The following is a 21,087-nucleotide window of genomic DNA, read 5'->3' on the forward strand; positions in this document are numbered from 1 at the left end:
ATTTTATCTTTAAAATCATGTTTAAAAGCAAAGCTTTTCTATAATTTGTTTTCAGTCCGTCCGTTCGTTTGATAGTTTAGAAATGTTTGAATTGGCGGCCTATCGAATACAAACTTTGTATGGTGATTCCTATAACAGTTAGATACGATTTTCTAATATAACCACGTTGAAAAATCTCCTTAAAATTGACATTGTGAATGCCTGCCTTTCCATTTTTCACCCCCACATTGCTGCACACCCCCCTAGTAAATCCCATTGCACGCTACCGATTACTAAATTAAATTCTCCCTAGACCATAAAGTATGAAACAGCTGCCCCGCCCCTTTGCATAACGTTGCAAGGATCTAAAGGGATAAGACAATGGCCAATAAATTGGGGTATATTTCAAATGATAATGCACTTTTTTCTGTAAATTACAATTACTTGTTGAAACGTTGGAACGTTGAAAAAAACAATTAAAATTCAATAAAAGTCCTCAAAGTTGTTGAGCCACCGAATAAGAAAACTTTAACATTAAACTTTGGGGACTAGTGTAATAAACAGCCCATTGTCCCCTCCCTCCCTGATAATGTTGTAATCAATACCTTAATATTAAGTTACACATACTTTAATCTGAGAAGAAACTATTTTCTTATCAAAAACAGTTTTAAACCTCATTCTAATTCCCATATTAATTTCTCTCTCTCTTTTTCTTTCTTTCTCTCTATCTATCTATCTATCTCTCTCGATCTATATCTCTATTTCTTCCCATCCCTCTTTCTCTCTCTCATTCTCTTTTTATCTTTTTTCTCTCTCTCTCTCTTTCTTTCTCTCCCTCTCTCTCATTTTCTCCCTTTCTTTCTTTCTTTCTTTCTTTCTATCTATCTTTCTCTCTCGATTTATCTCTCTCTTTCTCTCCCTCTCTTTCTCTCTCTTTCTCTCTCTCTCTCTCTCTCTATCTCTCTCTATCTTTCTCTTTTTCTCTCTTTAACATAATCATCTTTTAACTCTTGCATATCTAAGAAAAATTAATTCCAAGATGTTTTGAATTTTGATGCAGAAATATGAGCTTTTTCAAGAACTTTTATGTTTCCTTCTTTTTTTTTATAGTTGAAAAATAACAATTTGTATTGCATTCTAAAATAACTAGTTACTGCGCCCCTATTTTCAAGGGGTTCTTCTTTCAAGGCTTAGATATGAAAATTAAACCTAATAATGACCTATGTGAAACTTCCATAAAAAGGAGAACTAAATCAGTTCAGTTGTTATTGAAATATTAAGCTACAAACAAAAAAACTTACTTCTTTATATAATTGAATGTGTTGGTAGCAGCTTTGAAGCTTAAATTGAGCCATCATTTTGCTGCTAGCTTGCAGCTTTAAAGTATTAACTAGCTGCTGAAAATAGGATGAATCATAGCTTGATGCGGCTGCCGTACAATTGGAATCTCGGATCAAGTCAAGCTGAGTATGCCAATAGCCTGTTTTGGCACACGCTACTTGACTTGGGGTAATATTGGCATACTCTACTTGACTAGGGGGAATATTGGCACACTCTGCTTTACTTGGCGTAATATTGGCATACTCTGCTTTACTTGTCAAGATATGCTTTTTCTAAAATTTTGAAATAATCTATGTATATACATATACTAGCGGCTCCACCCCCGCCCCCTCTTTGTCTCTAGGGGCATTTGAGGGAAGGAGAGAGCATTTAAGTTTAAAAAAGAAAAACTATTGTAACAAAATCATGGTATTTTAAAGGACCAATAAGAAGCTTCATTGAAAAAAGAACCATAACAGTCCATCTATTAGTGAGATCTTTTATTTTAAAATTTTAATGGTTTTAGGCTAATTTTCGTAACTTTTCTACTACTTGGAACAGAGAGCTCCTAGATGCTAGGGACGCAACTGCTAGTTTCTATATTTTACGTACATAAAGTAGGTTGTAGGTTGAATCATCATAACATAAATCGGAAAATATGTTAAATTCATCTTTTTTTTTGTCATGCTGCTTTGTTTGCTAAACTATTGGCATACTATGCTTTACTTGATGAAATATTGGCATGCTATGTTTTACTTGAGGGAATATTGGCATACTCTACTTGACTAGGGAGAATATTGGCACGCTCTGTTTTACTTGTTGCCATTGGCACACTCAGCTTGACTTGATCCAATTACTTTTTAGATTATAATTGTAAAAACTCAATGTTTTTGAAACTAAAAGCTAAAAATTGTTGAACCAACACAAATTTGAGTGTGTAATTTTGAGTGCATTTTCCATCCAAAGCGAGGATGGGAAAACGAAATAAAAACGAGAATTGTATTTTTAATATTATATACTATGATGTGCACAATCGTTTCTGGAACATGGATAAAGAATCTTTTAAAATAATCAAAAATAATGAAGCAGCTTGTAGTGCCTAATAAAAAATGACAGTATAAATTTATATTGACCAATAATAAAATGTATTCTGGCCTATGATTGGTCAATTGTATTGTATGACGTCATTCTTTATTAAGCACTATAAGCTGCTTCTGTTAATGCCAGCAATGCCATAGATTTATTACTTACTAAACAACAAAGAGACAACCAATAATTTTAGGGCATCATCTATTTTTGGGAAACTTTTTAATAAAAATGTCGTCATTCTGGCCTACCATTGGCTAATTAAAATGTGTACTGGCCTGCCAAAGACAATTCAGTCCGTGTATTGGCATATCATTGGTCATTTGTATTGTATGATGTCTTTTTTTATAGGCATAAAGATCTTCATATATCTGACTTGTTGTTTAATAGAAATCTTAAAATCTTTTTTTTTCAGAACAAGTTCCGGAAATGGCATATCCGTGACGGCGAGGAGATCAAGGGCAGGTTCGGCTTCTCCATCGCCAGCCTCGGCGACACCGACAAGGACGGGTACGGCGACTTTGCAGTCGGCGCTCCCTACAGCGGTGCTAGAGGCGAGGGAGCCGTGTTCATATATCGCGGATCGCGGGCTGGAGTTAGGGAGAAACCAGATCAGGTAAAAATGGAAGCTTTAATAGTTCTTTGTCGCATCGTATTATAAACAGTTTTCTGCGGATAAAAATGTACAATTATAAGATTTAAACCAGTTTTAAACCCGAAACATTTTTGTATTCATAGGTGACTGGATATAATACGAAACGGTACATGATTAGAACCCGTTATTAATCGGTTTCAAAGCCATAATGGAAAATGGTAGCCTTCAAAAAAATTAAGCACCTGCTTTCTATAAAAGTGTATTTAAGCATCTACGGGCATTATTTTAGACCTTACTAAAAAGCAGAACCATAAGGTTAGCATTAATTATAACTATCAGTCTAATAAAACTCAATAGAATAATTGTTTATAATTAGTTGAAATTGCATGAGAAGATTTTACGTATGAAGTAGCTTTGCTTTAGAAAATGATAATTTAGCTAATTTTAAAGATCGGAAAATTCTGCAATTCCAATAACTATCACCGACATTTTGACGTACAGACCAAAATCACAGAAAAGCTTCGCCTTTAAATAATGCTTGCATATTCAATAGTAATTAATATTGTTTTTATATGCCATAAAATATTTGCTTGGTTATCAAAAATCTTTAACTGGTGTGTTTATATCCTTACAAATACTTGGGGTGTGCATTGACATCCGCACGGGTGTCAGATTATTAAAGCATTAAAACCGCATATTATTACAAAAAAGGACATCTGCCTCTTGCCCTATGCTTTAATTTACATTATTTGTTGTTTATATTGGAGGATTTTTTTCTAAATGTTTTTTTCTCTCGGTGTTTTTGAAGACATGGAAAAAATATTGAAAAACCTAAGAAAAAGACAATGGCAGATAAATTGATGTACATCCCCAATGATGATGCACAAAATTACCAATTTTATAGATTACAATTAGTGGTTGAAACATTTTGATACTTAACTTAATAAACCAACCAATCAAAATTCAAGTCCCTAAATTTATTAAGCCAACCAATAAGAAAACGTTATTATAAAACTTTGGGTACTAGTGTAATAAACAGCCCATTGTACCCTTTTTCTCTGAGATGTAATAATATGTGGAAGTAAATGCGCACTTTACTTTGTAATAATTTGTAATTCTACATTATAGTAATATCAAGAATAAATTGTATAGTTGGTTCAACTAATTTAATGTTTGGAACCTTATGCATTTTGTGATATTTTACGAGTAATAGTTATTTATCGCATCGTATTATTGACATATTTCCGAGGATACTAAAATAAAAAAAATATAATATTAAAACCAGTTTTGATAGCCCCAAGGAGACGAAGGCCCAGACTAACAAAACTGGTAATTATTTTATGATTTTTAATTTTAATATTCGTGAAATGGTTTTAAAAATTTAGTTTTTAAAATCATGGAAGCCTTATTTTAGGATTTAACCATTTTTATTGTTAGAGGGGTCCTCCATCTTTTTGATATAAAAAAAGATAAAAAGTCCTTTTTAAAAATCTAACAATTTCCTGATAACCCTTTTTGATACTTGAGATGAATGTCTTCTGTATAAGCTAAAAATTAAAAAAAATATTTTTTTTGTAGAATTTTTTTTTATCCTGAATATCTTAATTGTTGGGTATTTAACTTTAAAGTTGTGGACCACCTTCAGGAGGGAGAGGTCAATAGGCTGTTTATTACACTAGTACCCAAAGTTTTATGATAAAGTTTTTCTACTCGTTGACGCGACAACTTTGGGGACTTCTATTGAATTTCGACTAGTTGTTTCATGAAGATGATTGTCCAAATGTTTCAACTAGCATTTGTAATTTTGCAGTTTTGTGCATCATCATTGGAGATGTACACCTATTTATTGGACATTGTCTTATCCCTTTCTATCCCTGGGACCACCACCTTCCTCTCGGCTTGCTGGGATAATTGCTTAATCTGCTGCATACATTATTTATTTGTGTTTATTCTAGCTAGCTAGTTCTCACCCGCTCCCCCCTATTCCCGCATTTTTGAGTGGGGGGGGGGGGCGGTTTTCAGAGAATTAGGTTGAAGTAAATTATGTATGTTTTTAAAAAGCAAGCTTTTCTATAAAAAAGGTGCGGTTAGCTCTTTTAGACATGTTAGAATAGTCCTATCGATTTCAAACTTTGTATGCTGATTCTTATAACAGTTAGGTACAGTTTTATTATTTGTAACAACTCTATAATCGTCACCAAAAAGTCCTGATGTCCATTTTAAACATTCTGATTTTTTACTTTTTTGATAACAATTTTTTATGGATGTTCTCATCTTTGTTCAATTAGATATATGATTAGGAATGTTTGGCATATTTTTTGGCTATTTCTATTTTTAACCTGAAATAATCTTAAGAACCGAGTAATTGCTATAACTCAAACTTTCATCAGAGCTTGATCTTTAAATCATTTTAGTGGTGAATCAGATCGATGTGCGCGAAGTTTCAGCCGCGCTGTGATTGGCTGAAATTTCGCGCACCCCGATTTAAATCACCATTAAAATGATTTAAAGATCCAGCTCAGAATATGAAGAACTTAAAAAAATTAGGACGAAAAGTGAACTGGAATTTAAAAAAAAATGTATAAATCAACTTTCCATAAGATGAACATAGAAGATTAAAATGTTTGAAACAGATTTAATTATTTAACCAAATCTTTCTAAATTCCTAAAAAATATATTGGTTATCCAAAAATTTATTTTAAAATCCATGTATTTTAAATTCCCTATTCCTCCATCCCTGAGTAATATATACCCATGGTGCTTTTATGTTGATAATATTGCAACTAACTAATCATTCACAGGGATCTACAGGTATAAGACAATTGCTGATAAAGTGATGTACATCTCCAATATTAATTCACAAAATTACAACTTCTGTAGATTACAATTAGTGGTTGAAAAGTTTGGACACTCATTTTAATTAACAAACCAATCAAAATTCATGAAAAGTCCCCAAAATTGTTAATCCAATGAATAAGGAAACATTATTATAAAACTTTGGAGACTTGTATAATAAACAGCCCATTGTCCCCTCACTCCCTGAATCATGCCTGTATGTGTGTATGTACATTGTAAACGCCGCCAGCTAGAATCTGAAATCCATTTGCAAAGTACGATAATTAAACAGAACATTATCATAAATATGTAAATATTTGAAAATTTGTTTAAAAGAGTTTAAGCAATTTTTTTAAAGCAAACAATTTTGAATAGATCTATACATAAATATTTTCTGCGAATTCACAATAAGTAATGTTTGTTGTGCTCCACTTTTATGGTTATTGTCATCCTTGTTTTCATATCCCTATTTTTATTCAGGGATCTAAAGGGATATGTCAATGGCTGATAAATTGATGTACATCCCCAATATTAATACACAAAATTACCTCTTTTGTAGATTACAATTAGTGGTTGAAACGTTTGGACACTCAACTTCATGAATTAATCACAATTAAACAAAAGTCCGCAAATTTGTTTAGCTAACGATTAAGAAAATGTTATTATAAAACTTTGGGGACTTGTGTAATAAACAGCCCAATGTCCCCTTCTTCCCTTATTTTTATAAACTACTGTTTATTTCATAAGGGAAATTACTATTACTATTTTGACTCCTGATTAATTTCTTGAAAATTTAATGTTAATTTAAAGTTGTTATTTATTTATTTTAATTTACTAATTAACGATAACATTTACCCAAATATAAATTTATTTATTTTGTTTTGAAAAGCAGCAATTAAAACATTTCCTTTTAATACCCTAAATCTATGTTTTGAGGGGGAATAAAGTATTATAGTGATTATAGTTTTGAATTTATACAAGGATGACAACATACATAAAAGCGAAGCACCAAAACTGTAGGACAAACGAACATAAACACTTATAGAGTGTCAGAACTGCATAACCAAAATATAAATGTATAAGTCTAACAAAATTGTAAGTAATATGTTGTTAACAGCATATATACAGGATACTGTTTAAGTCCATACTTACGTTTTTAAAACTTGAATATAGGGATGCTACACTGTAGAGTTACTCAAAAATCAGCCATGTGACGTCATAAAAATGAGGGAGATGAGAGGAGCAGTGGGGAAAAAAAACTCCCAAAAAGAGTTGGATAATCACACATTTGTATGACGTCAAGTGGCTTATTTTTGAGTCCATTTGTCCCTCTACTGCTTCGCTTATAACATTATACTTTGTTATCCTAGAAATTATTATTCCTAAAATCAGAGTCTCTTCTATAATCATAAATTATTTTAGCCAAATTGTTTTTATTGTTTCCTTTTAATGAAATGTTATTGTTTAATGTTTAATAAATCTAGCACAGCAGTGCACCAGTAATAAAATATTGATTTATTACCCTAATAATATCTTCATTAAAACGACTATCTTTCAATTTAAAGTAATTAGATATGATTTAATGTTATATAAATATCGAATTTAAATAAATTGGAGTTTCTTAGTTGATGAGTAATGAGTTGAATTGTTATTACTATCATATAAGCCTTAGACAAAAATCTTTACTACTTTATATGATAGGATATAACAAGCTTGTGGAAAATTGTCATCAATTTAGGTTGCTATTTCCCCTGTCATTTATTGGTCAGTTATATCATCCAGTAGGAGGGGAGGGGATGATGGGGGGGATCGATCGTTTTTTTTAGTCCGCTAAAAGTTTCACTTTATTAGAGTACTTGATAATCTGGTGTAACATCCAAGTAATAGTAAATTGTGGGATATACGTTTACCCCAACTTGAAATAAACTTAGATTATTTGGTAGTGCAAAATTCAGAGTTTGTTTTCATGGAGGAAGGGGACATTGGGCTGTTTATTACACTAGTCCCCAGAGTTTTATACAACGTCTTCTTATTGGTTGGCTTAACAATTTTTGGACTTGTATTGAATTTTGATGGTTGGCTCATTTAGTTAAGTGTCTAAACGTTTCAGCTTTTAATAGTAATCAACAGAAGGTATAATTTTGAGTTTCATCATTGGGGATGTACATTAATTTAAGGGCCATTGTCCTATCCCTTTAGATGCTTGTATATTTTAATCTCTAAGAGTTTATAATAATGATTATGCTTTTTTTTAGGTGATCTATGGGAAGACATTCCGGGAGAACATGCGTGGATTTGGCTTCAGTCTGTCCGGAGGTGTCGACCTGGATGGAAACATGTATCCTGATCTGGCCGTTGGGGCTCCATATTCGGATCATGGCATTTTTCTCAGGTAAGATCTTTATTATCCAGGGAGGGAGGGGACACTGGGCTGTTTATTGCATTAGTCCCAAAAGTTTTATGATAATGTTTTCTTATTTATTGGCTTAACAAATTTGCGGACTTTTAATTGAATTTTGATTAAGTGTCCAAACGTTTTAACAAATAATTCCAATCTATAGAAGAGGGAATTCTGTCTATCATTATTAGAAGGATGGACATCTATATATCGGCCATTGTCTTATCCCTTTAGATCCCTGTATTGAATGCGTGCATGGTGATCTTATTTTGATATGAATATCTATACGGATCATTTGACGTATATTACACACAGGAGTTCAAACAAAACAGTGAAAAAATAGTTTAGTTTTTTATTTTTACTTGTTTTTGTATAGATTTACAGGAGTAAATTGGCCCTGTAAATGGGGACATTGGGCTGTTTATTACATTAGTCCCCAAAGTTTTATAATAACGTTTTCTTTTCGTTGGTTTAACAACTTTGATGACTTTAATGAATTCTGATTGGTTGGTTCATTAATTGATAATTGTAATCTACACAAGGGGTAGTTTTGTTTACTATCATTGGGGATGTACATAAATTTATCGGCCATTGTCTTACCCTTTTAGCTCCCTGTAGAACCTTCAAAAACTGTGAAAATGAAAACTTAAAATTTTTGAATGTTTGAACGTACGAACATTTAATAGACATTCCTGGTAATACTTACATGACTTTACGCATCACATTCATACCTGCATGGATCTAAAGGGATAAGACAATGGCCAATAAATTAATATACATCCCCAATGATGATTACCCCGTCTATGTAGTTTAAGATTAGCGATTGAAACGTTTGTACACTCAACTTTATGAACAAACAATCAAAATTCATTAAAAGTCCCCATAGTTGGTGACGTTATTTTACAACTTTGGGGACTAGTGTAATAAACATCCCAATGTCCCTCCCTCCCTGCATTCATACATACATTCATTTGTTTTCGGCCCTTCGGGCTTAACAAAACTGGATAAATCTCATAAGATTTAAATTTTGAAGCTGTTTATAAAAACATTCGATAAATAACTATTAAAGCTAAAAAAAAGAAATCCTACCTATCGAATATATTTTTTGAAAAAAGAGTTAATGTGTTAAAATTTCCCCTGTTAATGTTTGACCTACCTGAACTTATCATATTAAAGATAAATGATCTGTTTTGACACTTCATTTAAAAACATTCAAACATTGGGGTCCAGCAAAGCAAGGCAATTTTATATTTATACTTTAAATATTTTCAGTTATCTTAAGGGATAAGACAATGGACGATAAATTTTGTTTACATCCCCAATAACAATAAATAAGATTACTACTTCTGTAGAATAGAACTGTGTAAAAGTAATCAAAGTTATTGAGCCAACGAATATGAGGTTGGCAGTATAATTTACAGTCCAATGTCTCCTCAATCCCTATAAATTTTTACATCTTATAAGAAGGTTAACCTAGCTACTTGAAAATAGGCATACCTATAAATTATTTATGATTCTCTCAAAAGCGGTTTAACAGTTTGCTGTTCTTTTTACATTAATACAGTATACACTTAAATGTTTTTTATTTTCTTTCAAATTTTGTTCGATTATATTTTTCGCACGTTTTGTAGACATGATAATCAGAGAGTGAGAGGACATGGGCTGTTTATTGCACTAATCCCCAAAGTTTCATAATAACGTTTTCTTTTTCGTTGGTTTAACAACTTTGGGGACTTTGGTGAATTTTGATTGGTTGATTCATTAAGTTAAGTGTTCAAACATTTCAACCACAAATTTCAATCACTAAAAGGGTTAATTTTTGTATCATTAAAGGGTATGTAAATCAATGTATCAGCCATGTCTTATCCCTTTAGATCCATGCATAATAATCCATGTTTTATCTTCATTTTAAATCTATAAATTGCTTTTTGCTTTTGAATTAATTCTAAAATATTTTCAGAGCCCGGCCAGTAGTAAACCTGGAGGCCGAAGTGACTTTCCTGGGCGAGGCAGGCAACATCGACATGGAGGACCTGAGTTGTGAGACTCGAACTGGCGACCTCGTGGCCTGTACACAGCTTAGGGTCTGCACTAGATACTCCGGACTGGGGGTGGATTCAAGATTAAGTAAGTTAATTTAAATTTTTATTACAAAATGGCTGGCAGATATTGTGAAGCTCTTTACAGTGCCCCTAAAAAATTGACGTCATACTATACAAATAACCAATGACAGACAAATACATAGACTAAGTTACCAATTTCAGGCCAGTATACATTTTGATTAACCAATGGTAGGCCAGTATGACGTCATTTTTTAACAGGCACTATAAAAATCTTCACAGTAAATGTAAAAATTTAATTTCTTAATTGTGAAATTGAATAAAAAAATGGCGGTGAAGATTGGTTTAGCCTTGATACAATATTCCGTATCATCCCTCAAATTTAATATGGAACCATAGAATCCACCTCTCCTTATTTTCTTACTAAAAATGACGTCATGCTGGTCAATTAAAATGTATACTGGCCTGCCATTCGAAATTTATTCTGTGTATTGGCGCATCATTGGTCATTTGTATTGTATGACGTCATTTTTTATAGGCACTATAAAGGCTTCTGTTTTAGTGGTCCACTTTAAATTGTTAGGAAACATGTGAATTTTGAAGTGAACTGATTTTAATTTTTACCTTTTCATGCTTACACTATACTTTTAGTTAACAACATACGGCCAACCAATTTAATATTGGATCTATCTTTTAAAGGAGAAATGGTTGCAAATCTCTTTTGATCTTTTTGCATTATTAAATGGTAGTTATTTATTGTACCGTATTTTAGACAGCTTTCCGCGGATTTTAGATAAAAATTTATAAGATTAAAACTAGTTTTGTCAGCACCGAGGAGAGGCCTAGGCTAACAAAACTGGTATTAATTTTATTTTTATTTTAATATTCGTGAAAAGCTGTCCGTAATACAATGCTTTACATGATTTTCAGTATGACTGAAAACTGGTTCTAGTCCAGCTGATATAAATCAGTCTCAAAGCCATACTGGAAATAATATTTTTACTCTGTACCAGTAAGGAAATCTTATTTACAATTATGTACTCTATTGTGCTGTTTCCATTTTTTAAGACCACGAGCCGAGCCTTGGGTTATGCTATAGTTATAAGTCTTTATCCATGATTTCTAGATCCATTACTAAAAATTGATATATCCATTTTCCAATGCAAATCCGCATGAGGGCAGCCGATTTTAATTTGTTAATTACTGGGATATAGATAATCTAGAGACATGCTCCCTAAATCAGCCAATGTGAAAATAATAAAGATATATTCCAGATATGTCATTGGTTCAAACATTTTACAGTTTTTGGTATTTTTTCATTTCTTTCGCATTATGAGTCAGCTTTCAATTTTCTCATTTCTTATGATAAAGCTTTTCTTGGGTAAATTATTTTGTATAAAATTTCACCCCTTGTATTATGTGAAGCATATTATAATACATATAAAAAGTTAGCTATGAAAAGTGGAATTTCATAGGATAAAGTTAGCTTTTTAAAAATTATATCGTTGATAAATTTCATCTGAATGGGGTCAGATGGATTATATAGATATGTTATCTATTATTACAGGGATATCCACCACCAGAGTTGAGCTGGATACAAACAGAGTGTTTTTTTTTAATGGAACAAAACTATTGCTTAATTTAACCCACTTACTATTGACATAAATTACCAATAAATGTCGTGGGTCATTGTGTACAAGAAAAAAAATTATAGTTTTCAACAAATTTTGCCTTAAAAACCGATTCTTTCATAGTGCTCAATTGAAAAATATTAATGGTGTACAAAAATGTGCACATTTTTAGATGCGAATTGCGACGCTTGTGTGGATAGAAGAAAAATGTTATACATACCCTTAGAATTGTCATATTTTTTATTGAAAATATATGTATCATATCAGGGGCGTCCAAGCTTTTTATTTTGGGGGAGGTAAAATTTTTCTAAAGGGGGGGTAAAATTGCGCGCGAATTTTAAATTACCCCCCCCCCAAAATTGTGTGGTGGGGGGTAAATACCCCCTCCTAAATGGTTGGGGATGCCTACGGCACCCCCAAGGTAGGGGTAAATTTTAAATAGGGGGGGTAAAATGAAAAAATTTTTGGGGGTGCCTACAGCACCACAAAATTTGTTTGGGGGAGGGGGTAATCGCCCCATTACCCCCCCCCCCCTTGGACGTCTATGTATCATATATTTGTAGTTTAGGAGCTACGCAGAAAAAAGTGAGAAAGATAAAAAAGTTTAAAGTCAGTTGGAACATTTTACCACGTAGCTCCTAAACTATATGTAGCACAGGAGTGGTTCTTATATATCCAAAAACTAGAGTTTCTGACAATTCTAACGGTACGGTATGCATTATAATTTGTTAATTACAGGGATATCCACCAGAGTTGAGCTGGATACAAAGAAACAGCTGAGCTCTAGACTCATATTCATGGATGAAGAGAATTATATGTTGGAGGAGGACCTTCTGCTGACTAAAGAAGTTCAGAGCTGTAAAACATTCAATGTTTATTTAATTGTAAGAGTTTTTTTTATTTTAAAAAACTTTTCTTATCAAACCCTTCTAGTTTTTGTAATAGTTCTTTATCGCATCGTATTGTATACCGCGGATATAAAAATGAAAAAATACAATATTAAAACCAGGTTTGTTAGCCACGAGGGGCCAAAAGCCCAGACTAACAAAACTGGTATTAATTTTATGATTTAAAAAAAAATCGTGGAAATTGTCTGTGATACAAAGCTATACATGCTAATCCAGCGGATATTAATAGGTTTCGAAGCCATACTGGAAAGTTTTTAATTGGTTTTTTATTACTAATTTAGAAATTATAGTATTGTTAGCTTATTTAATTTTGACATATTTCAAACCATATATCAAAATTTTCTCAACAATGTAGCTTTTATGACTCAGATATAATTGCAAAAACACATTTTCTTTTCCCCAAAACTTAATATTTCTTTATTTTTTAGCCAAACATCAGAGACAAGCTGACCCCAATCGAGGCGAAGTTGACCGTGAAGCTGCCCCCCAGCCGGGGTGACCTGACCCCAGTGCTCGGCCTGTCCGCCACAGCTATGGAGTACAGGTCGGTGACCGGCAGGTCTGATGATATCGAGCTCGTGACCCGGCATTCTCTCAATATCCAGAAGGATTGTGGGGAGGATAATATTTGTGTTCCAGATCTGAGAATTTCTTATAAATGGTAAGTTTCATTTTTAAATTATTTTTCATTGCTGCGCTACTTATGGACAAACTGCAAACAGGCAGGGATCTAAAGGGATAAGACAATGGTCTATAAATTGAGGTGAATCCCCTATGATAATACACAAAATTACCCCTTTTGTAGATTAAAATTATTGGTTTCAAAGTTTTGACGATTTAATTTAAGTTTCCAAAGTTGTTAAGCAAACGAATAAGAAAGCGTTATTATAAAACGTTGTGGACTAGTGTAATAGACAGCCCACTTTGATGTAAAAAATAAACTCATCTGTAGATTGCAATTAGTGGTTGAAAAGTTTGAACACTGCTAGTAAAAAAAGTATAAAATACTCAAAGTTGCCAACCAGTGACTACTGGTTTATGAAACTTTGGGTGCCAGTTTAATTTACAGTCCAATGACCCCTCCCTTCTTTGGATGTAGCTTTTTATTTCTATCTATTTTAGCAACCTGGAAGAATATTCTGTTGGCAGTGAGGAGAGACTCGAACTCAACCTGGAGATCCACAACGCGGGAGAGGACGCGTACGAGGCCACCTTCTACCTCGCCATACCCGAGTCGGTCAACTATGTCAAGACAGAGGTCATAGGTGGTGAGGTGACGAGTTCGAGTGTGCCTGTCCTGTGCTCCCCGCCCACTATGAATAATGATTATATGCTCAAGTGTGATCTGGGTAACCCTATGGATGCAGACAGCAAGGTACAATTTATATTTTATACTTTATCTCTGGGCACGGCAGCTGCGCTTCAGTCGCGCATAAGCCTCAAATTAAATCCCAAGTGTTTTTTTCCCTAACGATGGATTGTCTGTTCAGGAACAGGTTTAGACAAACAGCTGAATTTTAAAGTTATAATAGGAAGATTTCACTGAGGCTTACACGCGGCTGACGTTTGGCTGCCGAGCCTACTTTATCGAATCTTTAAAAGAAGACTTATATGAATTTTAAAAGTAACTCAACCTTTAGAAATTTAAAGGGATAAGACAATAGCCAATAAATGATGATACACAAATTTTTTTTTGTAGATTACAATTATTGATTAGACGTTTGAACACTCAATGAATCAACCAACAAAATTAATTAAAAGTCCCCAAAGTTGTTAAGCCAACGAATAAGAAAATGTTATTAAACACTTTGGGGACTAGTATAATAAACAGCCCAATGTCCCTTCCCTCTCTGAATTCAGTTGCTCTACTAAAAGTCATATGAAAATCCTTATTACAGTTTCAAGTGTTGTAAACGTATAATCCTATTATACATATACCATTCATATCAGAGTTAGTTTAGACTAAGAGATCTAAAGGGACAATACAGTAACCAAAAAATTATGTATTTCCCCAATTATGATACAAAATTACTTCTTTTGTGTAATACAACTAGTGGTTGAAACGTTTTGACACTCAACTTTATGTACCAAGAAATAAAATTCAATAAAAGTTCCCAAAGTTGTTAAACCAGCTATAAGTAAACAAGTAAAAAATCAAAATAATAATGAAGACGGTTGCAATTATATCAAACATAGAATAATTAATAAAATTTAATAAACTTTAATACAGACCGATCGACAAACCTAAATTAATATAATGGAAGCTTCCTATAGTGCCTATAAAAAAAGGGATTAATTAAAATTTTTTTGGCCAAAGTATCCCGAATAACGTCATATTAGAATAGTCCATTATTCTAATATGACGTCACCCGTCCAAACGTTTTAAAACGTTTCCCATTTTTTTATAGACTCTATAAAGAGCTGCAATATAAGGAAGTTTTAAGATATTTAACAAGAGCTTTAAACAAAATCCAATAAGCTTTGTTAGCTCTATTATCTAAAAGTATAAGATTATATACCTCCTTTAATAAGCCAGGGAGGGGACAATGGGTTGTTTGATACACTAGTCCCCAAAGTTTTAAACGTTTTCTTACTCGTTCGGCTAACAACTTTGGTTACTTTGAATGATATTTGATTGGTTGAGTGTCTATACGTTTCAACCACTAATTGTATTCAACAGAAAAGGAAAATTTTGATTATCATCATTAGGGATGCATACATCGGCCATTGTCTTATCCCTTTGGATCCCTGTCCTCTAATAGAGTGCAGTGCCAAGCAATGTATTATGTCTTAACTGTAATCTATATTTTCATCTAAATCTGGAACATTCGTTACAATATGTATTAAAAGCTGATGAGAATAAGATAATGTCACGAGAAAAGAATTACCATATTCATTATACCTACCTATATACTAACTTCTCCTAACCCCTTTTTATGGGGCGGTAGGGTCCTTCATATTGCAAGTTGTACACAAATAAATCTTTATTCTTATTTTCCAGTATGGCTTCGAAACCGATTTATATCTGCTGTATTAGAACCAGTTTTCAGCCATGCTGAAAAACCATGTATTGTATCGTTTTCTACGAATATCAAAATAAAAATCGTAATATTTATACCAATTTTTGTAAAAGTGGGCCTTTGGCCTCTCGAGGCTAAGAAAACTGGTTTTAATCTTATAATCTTTTTTTATTTTGATATCCGCAGAAAGCTGTCTATAATACGATGCGATAAATAACTATTCCTTAATTTAAAAGAGACATTAATTTACTCTCAAAAATTAAATAAGTATGGGAAGGGGTCGCGAGCTCCAAGCACAAAATTAAAGATTGCACTTTCTTAATTTTTATCCACGTTTTAACTGTTTAAAAAAGATATATCTTGATGAAAGGGCTAATAAAGTTACCACCAGGAACTTAAGTGGATTACCAATGCATAAGTTTCAAAAGTATGAAAATATCAAAGACATGCATAATTCACAAAGCAAAATGAATGAACTAAATGAATGGACACACAGACAAATAAAGTGACCTTCTGCCCAATCTCCAATTTAAAGTATAAAATGTAATGGGTGTCTATTTTAGTTCCAATCGATCCTTATTCCTGTACTATGCACACGAAGGCGGTGTTCTAGTTGTGCAAAAGAGTAATTGGTTAATTACATCAAACTTTACAGTGTGCAGTGGGGAGTTTGAATACACTATAGTCTACTTAAGGAGTAATTGTTTAATTACATCAAACTTTACAGTGTAGTTGGGAGTTTGAATACACTATAGTCTACTTAAGGAGTAATTGGTTAATTACATCAAACTTTACAGTGTAGTTGGGAGTTTGAATACACTAAAGTCTACTTAAGGAGTAATTGGTTAATTACATCAAACTTTCTTGGGCGAAGTGGAATATGACACTTTTTAAGAGCTGAAATAAAGACTAGAATACTCAAAAATAGTTATAACCAACCTTTAAGAAGCTACATTTCAAAGAGAACCATATTGCTTCAGCGTTTAGCGTGATCCTTCGTTACAGACACACAAGAATAATAAAGTAAAGAATAATACACTCATACTCCTAACTATTATGATTATGCATTCAATATAATCTTCAATCATTTATCAAACATCAAGCACTCATTAACTATTAGCAATTAAATTAAGCAAATTATTTGCACACATACATCAGTATATTGCAAATTTGTTAATTTTTGTGAATATGCTATAAAAGCAGAGAGGGCCAATTTAAGTTAAAATAATATTAATAAATATGGGATCCAAAGGGATAAGATAATGAACGATATATTGATGTACATCCCAAATGCTGTTTCACAAAATTACCCCTTCTGTAGAGTACAATAAGTGGTTGTTACGTTTGGACACTCGACCTAATGAACCAACCAATCAAAATTTAATAAAAGTCCCCAAAGTTGTCCACTCAACGAATAAGAAAATTATATTTTAAAACTTTGAGGACTAGTATTAATAAACAGCCCAATGTCTCCACCCTGCCTGGGTTTAACAAATAAGTATTATTTATCATTGATTAAAAAAAAAACATTTTATCAATATTCAAAATATGAAAACATAAAAATTTCTTTAATTTAGGCAAATCTGCGGGTTGTGCTGCAGCCAGACCTGTCCCACCTGGAGGATGTATCCAACTTTGACATGCACCTGGAGGTCAACAGCTCGAACCCGGACACCGTGGCCACCAGCGAGGATAACAAAGTGAATATTGTGCTCCCAGTCAGGGTCAAGACAGATCTCAGGATTAGAGGGTAAGGTTTAATTATCAACCAGGGATCTAAAGGGATAAGACACTTAAAACCGATGAATTGATGTACATCCCCAATGATAATACACTATATTACTCTGTTTCTAGATTACAATTAGTGGTTGAAACGTTTGGATACTGAACTTAATAATCCAACCAATCAAAATTTATCAAATTTATCCAAATTCTGTTTTTAACAGTGTGTCTATTTCTACAAGTCCCTTTTATAATACTAACATACATACAATACAAATGACCAACTATAGGCCAATACACAGACAAAATTACCAATGGCAGGCCAGTTTACATTTTAATTAACCAATAGTAGACCAGTATGACGTAATTTTTTTATAGGCACTATAACAAGCTTCTTATTAGATTATCAGTACCAGAAGTGATCAGATTCAACAGGAGTAATTATAATGATGACCTAGTTATTGAAACTGAAGAAGATGTTGGTCCAGAAATTATGCACATTTATCAGGTTATTATTCATACATTTTTTAGACATTTGTCCGCAGATGCGAAAATGTTTACCTGGGTTGTGCAAAAATATGGATTATAGATTAAGAATTAATGCATCTCATATATTGATTTCTTCATTATCTCGTATTCATTCGAATCCGGTGGATAGGAACCGGTTCTCATCCATACGAAAAAAACTATGTCTAGCATCGTATTATATCCAGCTTTCTACATTGTAAATTCTATATCCGCGGAAAGCTGTTTATAATACGATGCGAGAAATAACTATTACCACACGCAAATTTGCAAAACAAATTACTTTCCCTCAAAGTTCCTGTCGAGCACATATAAAAAAATCAAAATAAGAGGTCTTTTTTCATGCCTAAAGCCTGCTAGGCCTTAACTTGCAGTATCCAAACCCTGCGGGGCTACACAGTATCCAATAAACCATAACCTAAACTTACTTAAAATCCTTATAATAAAGTAAGGATCTCTGTCTGTCTGTATGTATGTACCGAAGGATCTCGCTAACCGCTGAACCGATATGGTTCTCCTTTACAGAGGGTTCTGAGGAGGTTCTGAGTAGGTACCACCATCCTTCAAGATAAATCATCCCTAGAAAAAAATACCACTCTGCAAAATAATATTTTCATTTTCTTTAATAAATAAACAAACAGAAAACCAGCCAGTCCCCTCCATATTTTTAAATTATACAAAAATGCAATATTTAGGTTGAAAATGAGGGGCCCAGCGACATCCTGGAGGCTGAGGTGTACATCCTATGGCCCAGCGCCAGGTCTGACTCTCCCCTCCTCTACCTGACAGCACAGCCATGGGTGGAGGGACCCGGGTACTGCCAGTTTGTCAATGATGTCAATACACATAATTTAAAGGTAAGTTTTATTATAACCAGGGGCTGCTATTTATCCAATTAATTCCATTTAAAATTGCCGAAAATTAAATATTTTGTTGGAGTAAAACTTTTTTTGTGTAACTGAAAGGGAAGTGGGTAAGAAGGTGGAGAAAAAAAGGGAAGGGGGTTGAGGGGAAATTTTCACTTAGAAATGTTTGTCAGAATCACATTCCCTTTTCCCTGGTTATAATATACCGTCGGAGTTGTTTTTCAACATTATGTTCATAATATATTAATTAGTTTCTACAGTGTGTTTTTTTTATGAGAACTTTTTTGAAAGCAATTTTACCCCACTTATAGTTATCAGAATTTAATGATTAATGGCTTATTTTCTTCGTTTTTTAAGGAAAATTATGAAACAACAAAAAAAAATTACAGTTTTTGTTGAAAAAGTACAGTAAAGTTGAAAATTAAAAACTTAGGTGTCAACATATAAAAATAGTTTTAGCGCATTTTTCTTTAAAAAATGGATTTTCTGTAGTCAACTTTGGGGGGCCAGTACTCCCTTCCTGGTTGAGATATGACCTTCAAACTTTGATATGTTCTAGTACATGTCCCTAATAGTATCTGTATACATTTTTAGCTCTATATCTCAACTTTGAAGTGTTTAGCAGCCATTCTTGCAAAAGGTTGATTATTTGAGCATAAGAAAAATGCGCTAAAACCATTTTTATATGTTGACACCTAAGTTTTTAATTTTCAACTTTACTGTACTTTTTCAACAAAAACTGTAATTTTTTTTTGGTGTTTCATAATTTCCCTTAAAAAACGAAGAAAATAAGCCATTAATCATTAAATTCTGATAACTATAAGTGGGGTAAAATTGCTTTAAAAAAAGTTCTCATAAAAAAAAACACACTGTACAACGTTTAATGGTAGATTTTTGTTTTATAATTGTAGCAAAGTTGAATTAATTATCTAGCAATCTTTCAGTAATTATACATATATTATTCAAAAACAAAAAGGCTATTTAGATCTTAGAACTTACAGGCAAACCAAACATTTACTTTTCATTTCATTTAACTTTAACTCTTTTTAACACTAGTCCCCAAAGTTTTATAAGAACGTTTTCTTTTTGATTTTGATTGGTTGGTTCATTAAGTTGAGTCTCCAAACGTTATAACCAATAATTGTAAAGTATAGAAGGGGTAATTCTGTATATCATCATTGGGGATGGACATCTATTCATCGGTCATTGTCTTATCCCTTTATAACCCTGATTAAACCTGAACAACTAAATAAAATATAAAATAAACTATATAACTAACATACCATCAAACATATATGCCATAAATTCAGAAATTGGATCAAGAGGTCAATATTTCTTGCTGTCATTACCAATTCTCTTAGCCAATTTATAAAACATAATTGAAAATGTTTTCAGCAGATTTTGATAGTGGACAAAAAAATGCCACGTCTCCCGGTCCTACGCAGTCATACGTCAGGTTGGAAGGGTAACGCATATTTCAGATTTTAGTTTTCGCTATTTGATTTACTTTTTTTCTCTATAAGATAAAAGCGATGCTTGAAAGATTATTTAATTCGCTTTAATATGAAGATAAATTTCTCTCAAATCGCAAAAACTTGGATTTGAAATTTGCGTCACCCTTCCAACCTGACGCATGACCGTAGACGTGGCATTATTTTGTCTTTCATCGCAGATTTTGTGTGCAGGAAAGAAAGATGAGTGGGGAAAAAGTGGCGGCGAAACTTTTTGGGAGGGTGTGTAATATCTGCCGTATATGATTAGGGATCTAAAGGGATAAGATAATGACCTATAAGTTGATGTACATCCCCATAGATGTTACACAAAATTACCCCCTCTGTAGATTAAAATTAGTGGTTGAAACTTTTGAACGCACAACTTAATGAATCAACCAATCAAAAGTTCGCTAAAGTCCCCAAAGTTGTTAAGCCAACGAAAAGGAAAACGTCTTTTTAAAAACTTTGGGAACTAGTGTAATAAACAGTAGGGTGGGTTCATATCGGAATTAGACAAAGCGGGGATATGCAACAGATAAAATTAACCTTAAAAACATTTCTGACCGAAAAAGAATTTTAAAAAATTGAGTTTTAGAACACGACCACTTAAAAATATAATTCATTACTTATTAGTATGCAAAGACGACAT

General features: G+C 32.9%; 1 protein-coding gene across 1 annotated transcript in view; it reads left to right on the forward strand.

Moving 5' to 3' along the window:
* The window catches only part of LOC145315725 (integrin alpha-PS2-like), a 69,136-nt gene that overhangs the window by 41,390 nt on the left and 6,659 nt on the right, over positions 1 to 21,087 (forward strand). The window contains exons 9-17 of the mRNA XM_080155760.1: positions 2,801 to 3,001; positions 8,071 to 8,207; positions 10,174 to 10,340; positions 12,643 to 12,788; positions 13,241 to 13,473; positions 13,935 to 14,187; positions 17,410 to 17,582; positions 17,957 to 18,062; positions 18,775 to 18,936. Coding sequence (XP_080011886.1) covers positions 2,801 to 3,001; positions 8,071 to 8,207; positions 10,174 to 10,340; positions 12,643 to 12,788; positions 13,241 to 13,473; positions 13,935 to 14,187; positions 17,410 to 17,582; positions 17,957 to 18,062; positions 18,775 to 18,936 — 1,578 coding nt within the window. The remainder of the gene's footprint in view (positions 1 to 2,800; positions 3,002 to 8,070; positions 8,208 to 10,173; positions 10,341 to 12,642; positions 12,789 to 13,240; positions 13,474 to 13,934; positions 14,188 to 17,409; positions 17,583 to 17,956; positions 18,063 to 18,774; positions 18,937 to 21,087) is intronic.

Source organism: Acartia tonsa, chromosome 4 (genome assembly GCF_053477335.1).
Source record: "Acartia tonsa isolate MP-2025a chromosome 4, ASM5347733v1, whole genome shotgun sequence".
In the NCBI taxonomy this organism is placed as follows: domain Eukaryota; kingdom Metazoa; phylum Arthropoda; class Copepoda; order Calanoida; family Acartiidae; genus Acartia; species Acartia tonsa.